The 21158-nt window shown below is 43.4% G+C and overlaps 2 protein-coding genes across 2 annotated transcripts in view; both read right to left on the bottom strand.

Moving 5' to 3' along the window:
* The window catches only part of KNG1 (kininogen 1), a 28551-nt gene extending 22477 nt beyond the window's left edge, over window positions 1-6074 (bottom strand). The window contains exons 1-3 of the mRNA XM_038583644.1: window positions 5652-6074; window positions 1686-1796; window positions 448-532 (exon numbers count right to left, since the gene is read on the bottom strand). Coding sequence (XP_038439572.1) covers window positions 448-532; window positions 1686-1796; window positions 5652-5846 — 391 coding nt within the window. The 5' untranslated portion in view covers window positions 5847-6074. The remainder of the gene's footprint in view (window positions 1-447; window positions 533-1685; window positions 1797-5651) is intronic.
* A 2074-nt stretch (window positions 6075-8148) lies between these two features.
* HRG (histidine rich glycoprotein) lies at window positions 8149-18175 on the bottom strand. Its single transcript, XM_038583642.1, has 7 exons — window positions 17913-18175; window positions 16157-16273; window positions 15215-15305; window positions 13853-14019; window positions 12821-12904; window positions 10618-10719; window positions 8149-9092 (listed from the first exon to the last, which is right to left on the bottom strand). Exons 1-7 carry the CDS (start codon window positions 18141-18143, stop codon window positions 8229-8231), a joined length of 1656 nt encoding a protein of 551 aa, XP_038439570.1. The 5' UTR covers window positions 18144-18175; the 3' UTR covers window positions 8149-8228.
* Between the last annotated feature and the right edge of the window lie 2983 nt (window positions 18176-21158).

Below are 21158 nucleotides of genomic sequence, written 5' to 3'. Positions count from 1 at the left end.
CAGTGGTGTGGAACACGGTATATGTCCGTTTCGGCCGAGCTTAGAGCAGGAGGCAGAGAGGGGTGGCCCGGTGCGTGTGGTCGCAGAGTCCTCTGCTGCGGGTCTCTAGCCGGCGTGGAGGCCGGGGCCCGGGCTCCCTCGGGAAGACGCGTCTGAGGCGCTCTCCCCGTTATGTCGGGGCCGTCCGAGGCCGGAGGAGGCGGGCTGTAAGAACGGGGCGGGGGGCACTGACGGGCGAGAAGCCGACGTCACGTGCTCGACGAGGAACGTCCGTCTGCAGTTACCAAGGAAGGTTCCCAGCCCAGAGCCCGAACCCGCGGGTCGGAAGCTCAGGCCGCAGGGAGGGGGAGCCCTGGGGAGTCCGGGCGCCTCCTGGGGGCTCTCCCCGAGTGTGCGGCCCCAACACCGGCAGGAGCCCGGCGCTGCTCTGCCACCGGAAAGACCCACCGGGAGTGATTTGGCAGGTCTGCGTAGCCACGGAGAACTTCGTTTTCCCTCTCTTCCCCACGGTCGCGGAGCATTCTCCCGTGGCCTGCAAAGAACAAAAAGAGAGAGAGGCCATTTATCTCCACCTTTCAGGCGGGAAATCCACCTCGTACTGTGGCTCAATATAGCTTTGCCTTTCTTTTAAACTTGCCAAGATTTTTTTTAAAAAACAGTTTTGAGGCCCAAGAATGAGTTTTTGTAGCCTAAGGATTATTCTTACAAGCCACTGACCTCCACGAGCCGTTGGAGGGGAAACAGTACAAAAGGCGAGGTTTTCCTTATCTTAAAGATTTTATTCACTTATGCATGAGAGACGTAGAGGCAGAGACACAGGGAGAGGAAAAAGTAGGCTCCACGCAGGGAGCCCAACGTGAGACTCGATCCCGGGTCTCCAAGGTCATCGCCATGGGCTGAAGGCGGCCCTAAACCGCTGAGCCCCCAGGGCTGCCCAAAAGGTGAGGTTTTAAAGCAAGTTTCCTTTTCACCAAAATGATGCAGCGCCTTAGAGCCGGCCCGTTAAACTCTCCTCTTGATTGACCTCCCATTTCGGTGTTGAAACCGCGTGCAGGAGGCCAGCGCTGTGACATGCTGGGGGCGGACCCCGGACTGTGGAAAGAGCCGCCTGCTTCTGAGCAGACACTGTCCCCACGCCCCCCTCATTAAGGCAAAACAACCAGCTGCGCTGTGCCAGGCACGTCGATAGCCATTGTTATCAAAAGAAGCTTCTTGGCATACTGTGTCTCATTTCATCCTCCAACAACCCGATGAGGCCGTTGTTAGCTCCCCTTTAGGAGGCAGCACACAGGCTCTCCGGGGTCTGCTAGTTGGAGGCAGAGCCCATGCAAATAAAGCACCCATGCTGTCCCTTCACCAGCCCTGGATCTTGGCCCAAATGTTGATCTGTTGTCTCTTTGGGGCCTGGTCTACTGCCCCAGTTGGTCGATAGAGTCCCCTTCTCATGGGAGGACTTTCTCTGTATTTAACTGCTGGGCTTTGTGCTCTGACACAGAGCCCAAGAACACAGACAACAAACACTTGCCTTTTCTACACATTTGAGGGTTTATATGCATCCCTTACAAAGAGCCTAACTATACTAACCATCTTCAGCTCTAGTAAAAAAAAAAAAAAAAAAAAAAAAAAAAAATTCTGCCAGTCTCAACAGAGAACACCGGGGGCTCAGGAACCGTCAACCCACTTACAGCTTGTGTAGATTCTTTGTAGTCACAATCCTGCCAGGTTTTGCCACTTTGAACAGAACAATTTCCTTCCCTGATCTGGTACTTGAAGGAATAAAATGTGTCAGGGTCGTCCTGAAAAAAAGCAACCAAAGACACATCACTGACCCAACAGCAAATAATTTGAGTGGGCTCCAATGCAGGTATGAATGTTTGATCTTGACTTAATTCAAAGAGAGCAAAACATTTATTAAAAATACTGAAAGTTATAAATATTAACTTGGAAGAATGTTCATAATATATTTACACCTAGATATTTGTAAGTTACAAAGTGGTATCCATAGTATTAGCCCATTTTTATAGAAACCAATTTTTGGTACATATGTGACTTTTAAAAGTCTGGAAAGTTATGAAGCAAAGCTATTAAAATGTCTTTCGGTGGTGGGAGTATGGCTGTCTCACTTCTTCAAACAAATGTTTGTGAGTTGTCTTTTTAAAAAATAAAATATATTTCTTTTACAGTAAGAAAACACAGGAGGCCGCTTTTCATTAAAAAATGTTAGTATTTATCTCTAGATGGTGGATCAATTTTTGGTAACTTTAGTATTTTTATTTGCCTTAGTTTTTCTATTTTTTCTAGCATGAATGAGATAATAAATAAAACTTTTAAAGTGCAAAGGCACTTTAAAGACTTTGAGATCTGAAAATATAAAACTCCTAGGAGAAAACATAGTAATTTCTCTGACATTGACCTTGGCAACATCTTTCTAGATATGTATTCTCAGGCAAGGGGAACAAAAGCAAAAATAAATTATTAGGACCACACTAAAATAAAAAGCTTTTGCACAGCAAAGAAAACCATCAACAAAATGAAAAGGCAACCTACTGAATTGGAGAAGATACTTGCAAATTATATATCTGATAAACGGTTAGCATCCAAAATATATAAAGAACATATATAACTCAATGCCAAATAAAACAAACAATCCAATTAAAAAATAAGCAGAGGACCCGGATAGACATTTTTCTAAAGATGACATATAGATGGCCAACAGACACTTGAAAAGATGCTCAATATCACTAATAATCAGGGAAATGCAATGCAAGACTACAATGAGATATCACCTAACACCTGTCAGAATGACTAGAATCAAAAAGACAAGAAATAAGAAATGTTGATGAGGACATGGAGGAAAAGGAACCCTCTTGCTCTGTGAGTGGGAATATAAATTGGTGCAGCCACCATAAAAAAACAGTATGAAGTTTCCTTAAAAAATTAAAAATAGGGGTGCCTGGGTGGCTCAGTAGGTTAAGTGTCTGCTTATGGCTTGGGTCAAGGTCCAGGGATCCTGGGATTGAGCCCCATGTCGGGGCTCCTCGCTCAATGGAGAGCATGCTTCTCCCTCTCCCCCTGGAGCTTCCCCTGCTTGTGCCCTCTCTCTCTTTTAAAATCTTTTAAAAATTAAAAATAGAAATACCATATGATCCAGCAATCTACTATTGGGTATTTGCCCAAAGAGAACAAAAACGTAATGTGAAAAGATATATGCATCCATATGTTTATTGCAGCATTATTTACAATAGCCAAGATATGGAAGCAACTCCAACATCCATCAATAGATGGATGGATAAAGAAGATATATATATATATATATATATATATATATATATATATATATATACATTTATATATATGTATATATAACTTTCATCCTGTAGGTTCAAGATGAGGTTGTCAGCAGTGAGATAGATACGGTTCTGCGATGTAGCGATCGTCTTAGAGATGTTCTGGGATACCCGGATCTTGTGCAGTTTGATATAGCCAGGGTTATACATATATATATATATATATATATATATATATATATATATATAACACACACACACATATATATGCACAACACATACACATATATATACACACACACATATATATATCCACACACACACACACACACATATATATCTACACACACATATATATATCCATATACACACACATATATATGTCCACACACATATATATATATCCATACACACACACACATATATATCCACATACACACATATCTATATCTATATCTATCTATCTATCTATACACACACACACACATATGGTATGTATAATGGGATATTACATAGCCATACAAAAGAATGAGATCTTGCCATTTATGACAACATGGATGGACTTAGAGGGTATTATGCTAAGGAAAATAAACCAGACAGGGAAAGACAAATACAATATCATTTCACTTATATGTGGAATCTAAAAAAATGAGATAAATAAACAAACAAAAAGCAGAAACAGACTCCTAAATACAGAGAAAAAACTATAGTTGCCAGCGCAGAGGAGGGTGGGGGGATGAGTAAAATGGGTGAAGGGGCATGGGAGATACAGGCCTCCAGGTATGGAATGAGCAAGTCATGGGATTGAGAGGCATAGCACAGGGAATAGAGTCAATGATAACTGTAGTAGTGTTGTATGGTGACAGATGGTAGCTACACTTGTGAGCACAGCATAATATATAGACTTGTCAAATTTCTGTGTTGTATACCTGAACTATAACCTGTAATACTCTGTGTCAACTACAACTATACTTTTTTCCAAAAAAAAAAAAAAAAAAAGTGCAAAGGTGGTAAGTTAGGTGAGCCTTCCAGATATAAAATCCTGACATGTCAAACAGCAAGGGACCAGAGAGGTGAAGACGTCTAGCCCTTCCTTCACTTTGTAGTTGAGAGAAAGGAGGCCCTGAGTAGATGGGCAGGGCTGAGGCAGCCCCCCGCATTTTGGAAAGGCAGAGCTGGCCCCGTATCCCAAGTCTCCTGACTCTCAGAGCCTACTTGCATCACATTATTTGTATCTGGGATGATCATCAAGATAATCTCCCAAGTTTCTTCCAGGTCTCAGATTTTGTTCAAGAACTAGGCAGTGGAGGTATAGATGGTGCCCGTATGGCAAAGCAAAGGTAAAGCGTAATTCTATGGATGTTTTAGAACAAAAAACTACATTTGTCATGGATGTCAGCCAATAAAGAGACCATCAATCAACTGTTACTTGAAAGGACCAGGACCAAATGTCTACATCATTGCACTAGTTTGTGAAACAGAATGGCTCAATTTTACTTTCAGGAAAAAAAAATTATATTCAGTGGGCTTTTTCCTTTACCCTGATCATATCAAATGACTGGACATTTCTCCTCTGCCAAAGTAACAGCTACCAACTATCATAGGCACAGAATTTTAGAGTGAAATTCATTTAAACAAACTACTGTAAGATTCGTATTTTTTGAAATCACACACTGTCAGGATTTGTCTCCAACATGAGTGCATCAATTAGTTATAAAAAATATTAAAAGCCATCTAGAACATCGCTGTTACTCTTGATGCATTCAGCCACACAGACAGTATAATTAACTCTAGTCACCATGCCATATATTAGATCCCCAGGACCTACTCATCTTATAACTCGAAGTTTGTATACTTTGACCAGCGTCCTCCATTTCCCCCAGCCTGAGCCCCTGGCAACCCCATTCTACTTTCTGCTTGGGTGAGTTGGGCTTTTTTAGATTCCATATGTAAACATGATCATATAGTATTTCTTCGACGTGAGCAGCCCCTCCCCTCTGAAGTCTAGAGGTCTTCATATTGTGGTCTACCGCTGGTCACCCAGTAAGTCCTTTTGCTGCGGTCCAGTTGAGTTCCTTGATTCTCCTACTCTGCATAGTTTCTTTCAAATGACCCCATCTACCTTTGTTTCACTGTACCTTGCTTTTCTGATCACCCAGGAAGCCGAGCTTGGTCGCCCAAGGTCTAATCATACCCTGCCCCGCACCCCTGGGGCAAAGAGTGGTGTTGATCTTTTCTATGCACTATAAGCTTCTACCTTTGCTTCTCAGTTCTTTGGTGATTGCTGAGGGGGGCGAGGGGGACTGGGCTCCGCCTGACAGCACGTATCTCGAATGGTCTCAGGGTAAAACACAGCTCACTCACCGTCCTGGTGCCTTCTGTTACACGGTACAACACAAACTGGTTGCCACTTTGGTTTCTACTGTTATATTTCTTTAGCGCAGTGTCCACAGCCTTAAATAGATCCTCATCATTGCAGTCGATTTCTTCTGAGAGGGACTCCTGGGTTAAACTTGGTAGCAGCCTGGAGCAAAGAAAAAGCATAGCAAGTAGTTTCATGGTTTAGCGGTCTCCTTCCAGGAGCTGAGGAAGGGTTTCACCAAGAATCTGGTGCCAACTTGAATGCTGATTTTAGCAATTTCCAGCCCTTTATCTCCTCTGTACTCTTATCTCTCTGCCTCAGTGCTCCGGATCCTGGTGGGTTCCTGCTGCCATACACTATTTGCCCTATTTCCAAAGGCTCTGTTGGGTTATCCAAGCAGATTTCAGGTGGAGACATTACAACACCAGGGTTGTTGACCTGCTTGTTTGCATTCAAGAAGCACGTGGGAGCACAGGGCACATTTCCAGGTGATTGCACAATGCTGTATAACAAATCAGAACAGAAACTAATAAAGGAGGAGGAAAAACCAGCAATCACCTGTTATTCCCTTTCCCAAGTGACTTTCCCAAAGCCCTTTATGAAGGTCACTACATGGGACAACAATGAGTACAACGTACAGATACCTTTCAATCATTTCTTTGCAAGATATCTAGCTGCAGAAAAAACGGGCTGCTACCAATTGCATGGCATGCCTGCGGAGCCCACGCACAGGGACATAGTGCATGGTAGGAGTCCCACACCAGGACACTGGTGCAACTAAAGTTAAAATATGGGCATCCTATATGGTCTCTGGTCAAGTCAGCCTCTCTCCACTCAATTGTATTGATTTTAGAAAAGAAAATGCTCCCCAGGGAGAAGGAGACAGGAGAGAAGCATAAGAAGAGATGATTTGAGTGAAGCCCAGTGTCCCCCATCCTTGCTTCTTGTTTCTGATGTGATGGATTTGGATGTCTACTCACCAAGCCTAAGGAGCCTTTCTGATAAACCCCAAGTTCTGATTCTAGCTCCTCCTGTACTGCACACTGCTACACATTTCCTTCTCTCCCAGCTTTAGCTTCTGTCTCTTTGGGGGCCCCTCTTTTTCTCCAGCCTAACAATTTACCCATATCTTTCTTGGCCTTTGCTTTCTCCCCCTATCTACTGCCCCCATCCCCTGGCCCGGATACACACACACACACACACACACACACACACACAAACACACACTTCTACTTTCTGCCATCACTATGTACCTGCAACTGCTTCGGTAAGTCAGGTAGTGAGCCCAAAGTCTTATTAGCCCTTGTCTAAATGCTTGAGCCCTGATTTGGGAAAAAGGGAAAAGAAAGAGCATTTAATGGTGGAAAAAGACATTTGGCACAAAAACTGAATAAAGAGAAGTTACCCCTTAGCCTGGAGGGAAGATCTGAGAAGAGCAGAGGTCTCTGGGAGGCCTCAAGCAGAGAACACCTCTACCCTGCTTTCTGGCCACGTAGCCGGGAAGGCAGCAAGATCTCACGGAGAGAATAGCCAGGGCAGACATGTTCATTAGTGGCCTTGCAGAGGCTCTGATAGCTTCACTGTGACTCAGGAGTAGCTGATAAACTAGACCCAAAGAAGGATGTGCATGGGGTTGTAAGCATCTCCCAGCAGGAGAGAGCTAGTGGACCAGTGATGAAGAGTCAGACCTCCCCTTCATGCCCACCACCCAAACACTTGGCACGACATGAAATTCTAGAATGGTGGCACAACTTTTCACGGGGAGTAGCAGGTGAGGGAGCTCCAAGGACTGAGGTTAAGTCTCCTATTAACCTACTAGGATGGCAACCTGAAATGGAAACTAATTTTTTTTTTCTGAAAATAGAGTGATATTTCTTGTGCACCTGAAATTATCATCACGATTCATACCTGCGGTATTCCTTGCAATTCATAGCCCAAGCCTTTATTGCCTCATAATTGAATTTGGAACTTATTTTTTTTTTCAAAAGGAAATTTAGAGATCTAGAAATAATAAGAGAGAATTTGAATATTTTTTTAAAAGATTTTATTTATTTATTTATTCATGAGAGACACACAGAGAGAGAGAGAGAGAGACAGGCAGAGGGAGAAGCAGGCTCCATGCAGGGAGCCCAACCTGGGACTCGATCCGGGGACTCTAGGATCACACCCTGAGCCAAAGGCAGGCACTCAACCACTGAGCCACCCAGGGATCCCGAGAATTTGAATTTTGTGTTAGAAGAATAGTCCTTTGACTGCTAAAACATGCCTTCTTGGTATGCCCAGCTACAGTGAAAGTACTCAGTGAGGAAAGACTCTAGAATTAGAGTTAAATCCATGAAAGAAAGAGGGTCAGAGATCTGCGGCAAGGATTTAGTGATCTGTCACTGACTTGCAGCACTGACATATTTCCTCTCCATTCGTCTCTCTCTTCTCATGCCATCTCCTCCCCCACCCACGTTTGCTTACTCTGAATATAAAAATAAGGTAAAAATACTTGAATTTTGCATTTATTATTGGTTGTATTTTATTTATGGCTCTAAGTCAGAACATTAATTTTTCCCCATCGAGAAAATCAATTTTTATTTTGGAAGTGAGTATGCAAAAAATTTTGAGATATTTGAAAAGTCATTCTTAAATACCCCTGGACATGATTCAGAAACTGATTCAGGGAAGGGCTGGATCTCTGGCTTTAGAGGATGGCTGTGGTCTGGCAATGAGAAGCTGGGGAAATTGGCTTCGGGAAGAGGAAGAACTTCATCTTTCTTTAGTGGAGGGAGTCGGTAAACATATCCGATTTGTCTCCGGTGGAAGGGAAAGTGCTTTTTACCTGGACCTCTTTCTTCTGAGTGCTGAGGTGGTGGGCCCTGGCCCTGGCGATGGTGATCTTGGGGACTCTGGCTATGGGGTGGTAGGTCACAAGGCCCATGGTCAAGGAAATCATGGTCATGGGGATGATGCTTATGGGGATGGTGTCCATGGGGATGGTGTTCATGGGGAGGGGGTCCATGGGGAGGGGGTCCGTGAGGAGGGTGTCCATGGGGATGGTGTTCATGGGGAGGGGGTCCATGGGGAGGGGGTCCATGAGGAGGGTGTCCATGGGGATGGTGTTCATGGGGAGGGGGTCCATGGGGAGGGGGTCCATGAGGAGGGTGTCCATGGGGATGGTGTTCATGGGGAGGGTGTCCATGGGGATGGTGTCCATGGGGATGGTGTTTATGGGGAGGGTGTCCATGGGGATGGTGCCCATGAGGAGGGTGTCCATGGGGATGGTGTCCATGGGGAGGGTGTCCATGGGGAGGGGGCCCAAAGGGAGGGCGTCCATGGGGACAGGGTCCATGGGGATGATGCCCATGAGGAGGAGGTCCATGAGGAGGAGGTCCATGAGGAGGAGGTCCATGGGGATGGCCAAAATGGTGGTGTTTACCACTGAAATTTCTATGTTCCTGGTAAAGGATACAGAAAAGTGATTATTCCATTACACAAAAGGAGAAGTTAGGTGTGCAACTCAATTTAGCTCAATGGCTCCCAGACTTTTGGATTTCACAAATCAATTTTAAAAATGGGATAGCAAAAAAGTGTTCTCAAACTCTTACCCAGCCAAATGGACATTTAAAATGCAAACAGTGGGGCATCTGGGTGGCTCAGTCAGCTAAGTGTCTGAGTCTTGGTTTCAGCTCAGGTTGTAATCTCAGGATTGTGAGATCAAGCCCTGCGTCAGGTTCTGAATACAGCATGGAATCTGTTTAGGATTCTTTCTCTCCCTCTGCCTCTCCCCCGACTTGAGCCCTCTCTCTTTAAAATAAATAAGTAAATCTTTAAAAAATACAAACAAAAACTAGCATCTACCACCATCATTATTTCATAATTGGAATAATATTTCGATAACACAAGAGTCAGAAAAATGCCTTAGAGTAAAGGGTGGTTCTTTATATGGAACAAATGTTGTATTATGAAATACATATTACTCTTATTTTTCCCATTTCAACATAAAATGGTGAAATTATATTATAGAATGGTGCTTTTCTGTAGACCAACATTTGGAAAACTAGTGCCTTATAATGTACATCTTTAACAGAGTTCTGAGGCCTTATGGTATAAGCATCTCTTTAAAGGATAAGCATTTTACCTCTTCACCCTCCTTCTTGTTCGGATTTTAGTTAAAAAAAAAATCTGTGGAGCCAGGTTCATGGTGACAAACCTGCCCTGCCCCTCCCCACTTTGTTTTATAGTTTGGCACATGGACATTTGGATTATTTTCAGTTTTTGCTGATGTGAAAATACTGTGACGAATGTCTTGGTAGAGAAAAGCTTTCTGATACAGATGTGAAATATTGCTTTGTGCCTTATTTTATGTACCTTTATATAATATGTTTGAGGTTAATTCATTCACCTTAGGTTCTATGCTTAATAATAAAAGCTAGGAACTGAGTCTCGGCACTGGAACCTTCACTACAAGGGCCATTTTCTTTTCCTTTTTTTTTTTTAAGATTTATTTATTTACTTATTTACTTATTTATGATAGACATAGAGAGAGAGAGAGGCAAAGACACAGGAGGAGGGAGAAGCAGGCTCCATGCCGGGAGCCTGACGTGGGACTCGATCCCGGGACCCCAGGGTTGCGCCCTGGGCCAAAAGCAGGTGCTAAACCGCTGAGCCACCCAGGGATTCCCACAAGGGCCATTTTCAAATTCATTAAAGGTTGATTGAATCGGTTATGATTTTACTTTACAAATCTTACCCAATTTGGATATTTCCCCAATTGGAATTTTTTTATGCTTTTTGTGTCATATCAGCAATTGCACCCCTTTCTCCAGGGGCCTATTCTCTCTGTATTTCGTCTCTCCCCTCTCATCTCTCTGCCTCTGTCTCCCACCACCCCCCAGAGCCATAGGAACAAAACACACTATGTGTGTGAAAATATTTCTTAGTCTGGCACTGCTCATCACAAAGACTACTTAAGCAACCCACCGCAAAGTTGAAGACTTCACAGTTTATGGCAATGTCTTTTGGACTTTCTAAGTCAGAGACTTCTATATCATAGGACAAATCTGCTCTGCAGAATCCAAAGGCCTATAAAGAAAGAAAAGCCCATTAGTGTGTGTATGCATGTATTTGTGTGTGTGTGCAGGTGGTATGAAGGTGCACAGCTAGACTTGTAAACTTTTAGACATTTGGGAAAGAAGATGAGCTTTAGAAAAACCAGGGTGATATTATCAAATATCTCCGCTAGTTATTTAGCAATCTTTCCTAGTCAATACTTGGAGAAAGTGCAAGTTCCAAAGTGGTTCACCCTAAGTTGCTGTGCTTCCCTTCCATGAGTGCTCACTAGCACTGGGCTTCCCCACTGGAAGTCGTGAGGAGCAGCACGTCATTGATGCCTTGTCTTTAGGCCAAGCCTTCTGCAATGAAGACCCAAGTTCCCTGTGCCTAGTGAGAATGAAGAGTGGTGTAGCAGTGGGATTTGTACAACTTTACCCAGCCCCCCCCCTTTTATTTTTTATAATTTTAAATGAAATTTTTTCTTTTTTTTTATTGGAGTTCAATTTGCCAGCATATAGCATAACACCCAGTGCTCAAGTGTTCCCCTTAGTGCCTGCCACCCAGTCACCCCCACCCCCCACCCACCTTGCTTTCCACCACCCCTTGTTCGTTTCCCAGAATTAGGAGTCTCTCATGTGCTGTCTCCCTTTCTGATATTTCCCACTCATTTTCTCTCTTTTCCCCTTTATTCCCTTTCACTAATTTTCATATTCCCCAAATGAATGAGACCATACAATGCCTGTCCTCCAATTGACTTATTTCACTCAGTACAATACCCTCCAGTTCCATCCACGTTGAAGCAAATGGTGTTTCACTCAGTTTCTTGAAGGAAAGTGTTGGAAAGGAGGGAACCAGTATGAAGATGGATTTGTTGGACCCTGGGAAAGTGACCATCTGCTGGCCCTACCCTAAGTACAGAGGCTACTACTGGCTGGCATTCCTATGTCCCAAAGGCTCCTAAACCCAGCAGTCAAAGTTAGACTAGGACAAGAAGAAAATGCTTTCCTAAAAGAGACAGTTAAGCACTGAGGTTCTGAGATCAGTTTTGGAGTCAGACAGAAGTATGTGAATTCTGGCTTCACCATTTACTAGTTGTGTGAGTTTAGGCAAGTTACATAAAATTCCTAACTACCTTCAGGTCGCAGGAGGGCTTAATTAAATGAGATAATGCTACAAAAACACTTAACACTGAGGCCCCTGTTCTCCAGCTGCCATGTTTCTACACTGGGTTTGCATTACCCACACCAAGGTGGTGAAGGATTTGTTGAAGAAGGGAGTAGGAGAGGGAGATATCTCTTCTAGCAGCCACTAAGCAGGATTCTAGAATTGCTTCAGGTGGGAACACTGACCAGCCAGGAACTAATGAATGCTTCCTCTCTTCTGGCCTTGGAGAATGTATTGTTAAACCTCACCATTATCCTGGACTTGAAATCAGAAGGCCACTGTGAAGATCCTATGCCTTAACACTTTCTAGCTAACTGTCCTTAGGCAACTGGTTAAACTTCCAGGCCCTTCTGTCTCAGGGAAATGGGGCAGACATTTGCTTCTCAGCACAGTTGTCAGAGGGATACAATGAGGCAATAATACACATGGAGGTGTTTTGTTACTGTAAGTCACCCTACAAATGTTGAATATTGTTAATACAATCTTTCTGCAGGTACATGAGTATCCACTTATAAATGATTAGGGGATAAATCCCATGGGACTGAGCATCAAGAGAATTGGATTCTAATCTCAGCTTGGTTATGAGCATTGGGCTAGGTCCTTACTTTACGGGTCCTCTGTTATTGTCACACAGGGTCACTGTGAGGAGTAAAAGAGATGAAGTGAACGAAGGCTCTTAACACAAGCCAGTTATTAGTTTTAGCTAAGTCTTTAATCCTAGTGGGTTAGAAAAGACCTCAGGCTTAAGTTTAGGTAGTTACTGTGCTTATTCTAAAATCGTACTCTTATGATTCATTTAACATCTCTGTGCCTCAGTTTCTCCATCCATAAGAGAGAGAATAATAATATCTACCTCGTAGGTGGTGGGGTTAATAACATATGTGTAAAGCACTTGGAAGGGTGCCTGACACATGGTGGGTGGTCTCTAAATGTTGCCTAGTTCTTCATAGATGTTTATTATACTCACATTATGGTGCCTGTGAAAATGGTGGCTGACGGAGCAGTTCCTTACAGAGAAGTCCACATAGTAATTGGTTCTTTCCCCTCCTCTCTGGAACAAATTGGATCAAAGCAGTTTCAGGAACATAAAGAGTAAAAAAAAATTGACAGTAGATACCTACTATCCAATATGCTGTAAAGCAACACAGGGATTCAAAATCACCAATATGTGCCCTTTTTCTTATGGCCACTGCCTTTTAAAAATTTATCACATAAGTGATAAGGTAAATACTATTTCACTGAAAATGTCAAATAATATAGACCTAAGTCAGCACAGTGTGAAAAATCACCCTTCCTGCACCCAATCTCTTTGTCCCAGATGTATCACTACCACCTATTTGATTGTTTCTCCTAGCCTTTTCCTAAATATGTTGCCCATATACACGTATATCTAATTAGCATAAATGGGCTCAGAGTCTAAGTATTGTTCACCAACCTGCTTTTCCCCCTAGGAATCTCTCCCAAAACATTCTCTTTAGTGATTGCGCTGTGTTCATTCCATGAGTTGTACACACCATAATTTATTTAACTTGGCATTTGCAAAATGCAAGACAGACATCCAAGAGCTGCTTTGCAAGACTACTCTGGCAGGGGAGGCACTTGGGCCCCTGGATTGGAAGGCAGGGGCACTGTCTGGCTTCAGCCACACCACTGGGTGTGCCAAGACGGTTTCTCTGGTGCCTCTGTTTTCTATCATAATACAAGGAGATTAGGACTAGATGATTTATAATGACTCACATAACCGTAATATGCTCTTCTGTCTTTCCCTCTTTTCTTTTTGGGTTTTCCCTCTTCTTCAGTGGATATTTATACTCCCCACAATTCCAAAAATTAGAAAACTGCAGTAAAGCAGCCTTATTCTATTGAGGCTGCAACAGGGCCCTCAGTTTGAAAGGAGCTGGACGTGTGAGGCCAGTGGAGAGGGCCAGTGCCATGGGTTCTGCACCTGCCAGGTTGGAGCTGGGCCCTCAGACACTAGCTGATGTGAGTAGTGACTCACCGCTCTGACAACTCTCTCCAACCGGTCCACTTTGAAAGAGGCAAAATCTCCATTCTCCTGTTTGTACTTCTCAAGGGCTTTGTCAGCTTGTGTTCTGTAAGGCTGAGTATCTTCGAAGAAGTCAAATAGGATGGAACTGTCTTTAGTATTGGCCAGTGCTGAAGAGACTGGAGAAAGAAGATGTCATCTTTGTAGTACCAGGTTGGAACCAGCATTGTCCATGTCGGGACTTAATATACATAAGCATGGTGGCAAGAGTAATGATAGCTTCCGTTTTTCAAATTGAGGGATGGAGGAGTTAAATAAATTGTCTGAGATCAAATCAGCCAATCAGCAGCAGAGCTAAACTTAAACACAGATCCTTCCAATGCTTATGTTTCTGCTATAACCCCATTTAGACACCCCTCCTCCTGTCACTCACAAAGTGTTACTGTTTCACTCTGTCTCTCCAAGGAGGGAGACAGTCCCTCCAAGGGACTCCTGTCTCTCCAAGGAGGGAGAGGCATCATTAATACAGTTTCACCCAGAGAGAGAAGATACAGGTCAACCTTTTTTCAAGGTGACTTCTTGAAGGAGTTGCTTGGTTGCTGAATTTTTATATATTGAATCATGTTGAAATGGACATTTTTAAAAGGAATTTTGTGGTAATTCTTTTTGAAAAAAGAAATAAAATGAGCATGGCATTTAGAGTCAACACTGGTGTGATAGGATCATGTCTTTATTACATTTTGGCTGTGTTCCCAAGGCCAAGTCATTGAACCTCTTTGAGCTTCAGTTATTTCATCTCTAAAATAGAAAGTATCATAATGTTTACCTCACGTAGTCTTGTAAGATGAAATGGGATAACATCTGTGTAACCGCTTTGTGAACTATACAGTTATAGCTAACAGATGTTGAAATCAATAATTGAGGGCTGAGTAGTACACTTCTGCAAAGTGTACTACATAGAGCGCCTTACTTAATTCTAAGAAGGATCCAGAAGGCTAATACTATGATTATCCTTCTTTTACAAAGGAGGAAAGTTTAAAGAGGTTAAGTAAGTTGCCCTCAAGACTATACAACTAATAAGTGATGAAGTTGTAATTCATCACTTATCTGACCTCCGAGCCTACATTCTCTACAATTATGCTGTACTGCCTCTCATAGATTTCTATTCTTGTACCTTGAATTTCTTTAAAGGGAGGTATATCTGTAACAGAAGGAAACTCTCCCCCTTTTCTTCTGAAGAGATCAAATAATTGAATCCATGAAGGCAGGGACCATTTCTGATATGTATATCTTAGCATCAAATGATGGATACCACAGTACGACTGAATTCTACATTAATCTAGAATTAATTAGCATTTTAACAGATGACCTTACCAGAACTTGTGGTACAGTTAAAGTCGTTCACTCTAAGATACTGAGATTCATTCAAACACTTTGTAGCTATTACCTTACACTGTCCGATCACCTGTAAGAGAAAAGGGTTCATGTCATTGCATACTGCTTTCCTCGGGTTGAATGTGGGGAGGGGACAAAAAGTGATGTCACATACTCTTACTATCCATTGAGAATTCATTTTTGTTTTTTCTCACCCAGTCGTCTCTCAAAACCTGTATTTTCTTAGTCTGTTCCCGTGAGCTGGGTACTATAGGCATCCAAAAGCCTCATGAGAGCCGGGGAGAAATGGTTTAAACAGATCATGACCATATCCCAAACATTTTTGAGGGAAAAAAGTGCTAAGACTCCTAGGTATGTAAATGTCTTATTCTCTAGAACTGAAATCTTATATATGTGCTTATTGACCTTTGTGTTCTTTTCCTGTGGTGGAGGGTCTGCCATCTGAGTGCCCACATGCAATGTAGAACAAGACCCTAGTTCTCAAGGTAACTGCGTTAATCCCTTTGGCTATTCCTGCCAATGGGGCCAGGCTTCGTAGGACACAGTCACAAATTCATAGGTTCTTAGGCCCATAGACTGTCAGCCTGAGTGGATCTTAGAGTCCAGCTACCCTAAACCCCTTCTGTTATTTTACAGTTGAGGAGGAAAAGTCTAGCAACTTAGGTAATTTGCCCCAAGTCTCACAGCTGGGCATGTTATCCCATGGGACCGCAATCCCCATGGACTCATCTTGAACTGGGATCCCAGGTATGGCTCTCAGGAGACTATTACTTAAGGTCCACATAGTCTTCATGAGTCAAGAGGCAAAATCTGCTCTTCCTTTTTCACTGCATGAGCACAGGCAGGCAGCCACCCTGAGTAAGCAGAGTAAACAGAGGTCAAGGCAGATAAAAGGAAGAGGATGGTACCCTGCTTACTTACTATATCGGATAAACGTGCAGAAAGAGCTGGCTTGCAGTCATTCCAGTGTTTCCTGGATAGGACTGAACAGTCCGATTCTTTCACATCCAAGACTAAATAATAGACAGCCACAGACTCCTGAGGAATGCCAAAAGAGCAACAGGTGAATAGCTTGTGGGAGCCTAGTGCTTTTTCAGTAAAAGCAGGCTCTTTATTTCTGAAACAGAATTCCTGCTCCTCTCCAAAGCATCACAGATGTCCTACCTTTGTGTCATTTGATCTACTTATTTTAAATACATAGCTTCAAAGAGTTACTTCCAAATGTTCTTTTTAACCGGTCATGATGTTGCTTCCGCCCACAAGCTTTAAAAAGCAAGCATTGAATAGCAGCGCGGGTTTGGGCGGAGGTGTCGGAGGTGCAAGCCCAGAATTATGAGTGATGACAGCCTCCAATCTGTACGTGCAGTTGTGTCCTCTCATCCAGCTCTATTCCTGAACTTGGATTGCTTGCCTTGATTTCAACTGGCCCAAAGCTGAAACCGCTTTCTTCTCTTACAAACCAGCTCTCTCTCAACCTCCCTTGTCTTTTGTGGGAGGCATCATTAATTATTTGTCGTCTTAGTCTCCGGCTTAGAATCGGAAGGTCAACAGTGGTTTCTTTCCTTTGCTTTTACTATCCAGAAGCCAGGCTTTCCATGGCCTTCCTTTGAAATATCTCGTGTCTGTTCCTCATCCTCCCTGCTCTAATCCCCACTGCCTGGGGCTGGTCCTCATTTCCTTCCTCTTGAATGCAGGAAATAGCTTCCTAGTTCACCTCACCTGCCTCCATCTCCCCAGACACCCTGTGCCCCTGCCTCACCCACCCACATACCCTCTTGTCACCACTCAGAGGTAGCACTGTGCCCTACACATGTGGCCAACAGCCAGGAATGACACTAACGATCACTAAATTGCTGGCCGAATCCCAAATTCCTGCAATCCCTCTTGCTTTCTGCAACCTGCAGTGCCTCTGTCTCTAATACTTGTAACAAGTAGGAATTACTCTGCTTGTCTTCTGTGGTGCTCCATGGTCTGGCCTCCTTGATTTCAGTGGTTCCACCAAAGGGTAGGTTATTTGGGGAGTGGGGCGTGGAGGGAGGCTTCCTTCCATAATCTCTATCAAGCCCTCAAATCCACGCCAAACAAGCATATAATCTTATCATTAAATGAAAGCGGTAGGCTCTCCCTGCTTCAAGATAAGCCTACAGTCTCTCTTCCAACCTGATAGCTGCTCCAAAGCCCATATAAAACTTCTGGAACCCCCACCCCCACCCCTCTGCTTATGTTAAATTACTCCCTGATACCCTCCTTCCTGATTCCCTACTCACATCCTTCTCCCATCCAATTTTAATAGATTCCCTTTCCTGGGGTTGCTTCAGCGTCTATACCGCTCACTTGGCTCTGGGAATGTGTCCCAGCTTACACAGTGTGCCTGTGCCTGTATGTGAGCCAATGATTATTTCCTTGAGGTCCCTGCCTACGGCTGATTCTAATTCTTCTCTGACAGTGCTCACTATTGGACTTGGCTCAGCATACACGCTTATAAGTACTTAGAGATTGATTCATAATTAAGCGCTCTGAATAGCAAATGTTAGTCTGAAGGAAAAAAGAACAGTGTAGAGCAGCAGCAGAATCTAAACTGGAAGCCCTAGCCTAAGCCATTGCATCGTGCAAAGCAGTAAGCCTACAGGCCGGAGCCACAGTGCCCAGCTCAGCTCTAGCGCTGCTGATTCCTCACCGATTCGTCCACATGGGCATCAGCGACCTGCAGCAACTGGAAAAGGTAACCATGCCGCCGTCCCTTATTGATCAAGTCTAGGGCTTTCTCAGCAAAGGATTCAGTAGCATCGCAGTCTGTGGGAATCACAGCACAGGAGCTCGGCAGCGCGACTAAAGGGAGGAGAAGCAGTGCTGCAGGGAAGGCTCTCATTTTGTGAAAATGGGAAAACCAACCTTTGCTATAGTACATCACAGCAGGGAATTTTATAAAGACTTTCTAAAACACACACACACACACACACACATACACACATGCATAATTGATTAAACACAGTCTTTATACATTTCTGTTGTGTAACCGGGGAGAGTCACCTTGAACCCTGGTTAAAATATCTATCAACATGCTGTAAATGATTAGTGGGTCCTGGGGACAGAAAGTCAAGGCATGCCGCTGGTGAGTGGTAGACCCGTGATCTGCACAAAATCTGGATTTTTCTAGTAGTAGCAGATCCAGTGTATGTTTTTGACCACAAGCACTGCCCACATTGATGTGTGGGGTGGGGTTAGAAGTGAAGCAGTTTCCCTCCATCTGCCTCCCTGTTTCTGCCAGAAAGCTCCACCATCACTCCCTGCTCTGGATTATGGCATTCAACATCCTCAGCAGAAGGTAGCTGCATTACAGGGACGCCTGGGACGCTCAGTGGTTGAGTGTCTGCCTTCGGCTCGGGGTGTGATCCCGGGGTCCTGGGACTGAGTCCCATATCTGATTCCCCATGGGGAGCCTGCTTCTCCCTCTGCCTGTGTCTCTGCCTCTCTCTGTGTGTCTCATGAATAAATAAATAAAATCTTAAAAAAAAAAGAACAAAAGAAACAAGAACAAAGAACAAAAAAGAAAAGTAATTGCATTATATAAGGGAGGTAACATGTTAAATGGTTAACACCATAAAAGGAACTGAGTTCTGAGTTAAAGAGAAGGATTAAAAAGCTGTTACTTGGGAGTCAGATCCGAATTTCAAACCTGCCCTGTTCTCTTACAGTGTGATGCCGGGTAAGCCATTAAACTTCTCTGATTCTTAATTTTCTGATTTATAAAATGGAGATTCATACCTCTTGGTAGGATTGTGTGATACTTAAATTGGAAACATATAAAGTAACTAGTATAATTCTTGGCACAGATTTGGGTATTGAGTAAATGATGCGATGTATTTTGTTATTATTATCACTAATGTTTCTGAGAAGTTGGCACCTCTTATCATCTGGTTCTCTGTGGCCCCTAAAGTGCACTAAAGAGAATTGCTTTATATGGATGAGAATGGTTGTGAGGGTAGGAATCAAGCAATTTGATGCCCATCCCAGAGAAGGAGTTAGGAACATTATACCTAGGAAGGGCTTGACCTGGGTGGCAGGCCTGGCATTAGGCTGATACCCCACCCCCACCCTTCTAGAGAAACAACCTACCTGCCTGTATTTTTCCTGAAGGAATCTGCCCAGGTTCCCTCCTGGGACCCTGACAGGTCCCTTAAATAGCAGCTCCCCACTTCCTGTTCTCTCTGCAGTGAGTGTCTGAGTGGTTCTTATTCTAGAATCACCTGAGGGACTTCTAAAAATCCTTGTCTAGGCCTCTTCCCAGAGCAATAAGGATCTCTGAGGGTGGACCTAGGTCTTGGTACTTTGAAAACCTACAGGTGATTCCAATGTACATTCATAGTTGAGAACCACTGGACTCTAAACAGACTCTGAAGGGAGGGATATTGTTGGAAGAGAGAGGGAAAGGGGAGGGTATATGAAAAGCAGGCCCCACTTTCCAGAGTCACAGGCTGGCTTAGCAAGTGCTAAACATGGAAGACACATGTTTTGAATTATGCTCGATATTGAACCTGTAGTGTTAACGACACTAGCTTTTGCTTAGCGAAACGGGACCTCTTTAATGAAATTTAGAATGACAGGAGTAGTATGTATGAATCTGGCCAAGATGTCACTAATGGGCTCTAACCTGAGGAGAGGCAGGGAGAAAACTATAGATGAACATGAAAACTTACTATGTTTTGATGAGCTGAGCTCCTTAATTACGCCTTCTATTCTTGCTCTACTGGCCACACCCAATACAGAGTGCCTTTGAGGGAGCTAAAGGCTGGTGGAGGGAAAGGCAGGGGATGGAAAGGCTCCCAGGATGAGGATAACCTTTTCCTACAGTTTGGCTGAGATTTGGATGTGCTCATGCATTCTCCTCCCCTTCCTTCACTGAACCCTCAAGGCCAATACAGTCCTAGTGATGCATTGTGTTTCTTGCTAGACCTGGATTGCGACAGGCCCCGAGACTCTGCATGATGCCCCTACTTCATCAGTTTTCCTTCCTAAAGGAAGCAGCTAAGAGTTAACAGCACATGGCTATTGTTAACTGCTTTTAAACAAATGCTATCAAGGCCTATGTGCTTCTTTTAAGAGACAGCTACTAGGTTGGAGGACAATTGTTACACCTGTGATTTCCCTGTCGTATTAGCTTGTTAGGGCTGCCATAAAAAAGTACCATAAACTGAGTGGTTGAAATGGCAGAAAGTGATTGCCTACAATCCTGGTGGCTACAAGTCCAAGATTAAGGTGTTGGCAGGTGAGTTTCTTCTGAGGCCTCTTTCCTTGGCCACCTTTTCTCTGTGTCCCCACATGGCCTTGCTTCTGTGCTAATCTGTGTCCTGATCTCTTCCTATAAGGATGCCAGTCATGTTGGATTAGGGCCCACGCTAATGATCTCATTCTAACTTAATTACATTTTTAAAGACCTATATGCAAATACAACCAGATTCTGAGGTACTGGGGGTTAGGACTTCAGTATATGAATTTTGGGGAAACAATTCAACCCCTAACACCTGTCAGATTTCAAAAGATATGTGTGTATATGTATATGCAGCTATTACATATATTTGGATAAATATATACACACATAATATACTGTATTATATACATATATATTATTAAGTGAAAACATTGGGAATGAATGTCACCAGAACATTAATTTCTATTCTAAGCAAAACTATTATAGGTGTCAAAAAGCTCTCCAACTTGGAGCATTGTTTGGTTCTCCCCAGGCTCAATCACAGGCCACAGGCACCTGTCGCTTCCAATTACTCCTATTGACAGATGAGTTTATCAAGTTCTGGGGCTCGGAGACTATTCATACAGGTCATAAAAAAACAAAATTCCACCTTTAGGTTGAAAGCTGTGCAAATAACATTTGACCAATACTTGCTGTTTAAATAATTATGGAATA

The sequence above is a fragment of the Canis lupus genome, chromosome 34 (genome assembly GCF_011100685.1).
Source record: "Canis lupus familiaris isolate Mischka breed German Shepherd chromosome 34, alternate assembly UU_Cfam_GSD_1.0, whole genome shotgun sequence".
NCBI classification, from domain to species: domain Eukaryota; kingdom Metazoa; phylum Chordata; class Mammalia; order Carnivora; family Canidae; genus Canis; species Canis lupus.
This window is presented reverse-complemented; position numbering and strand designations above follow the sequence as displayed.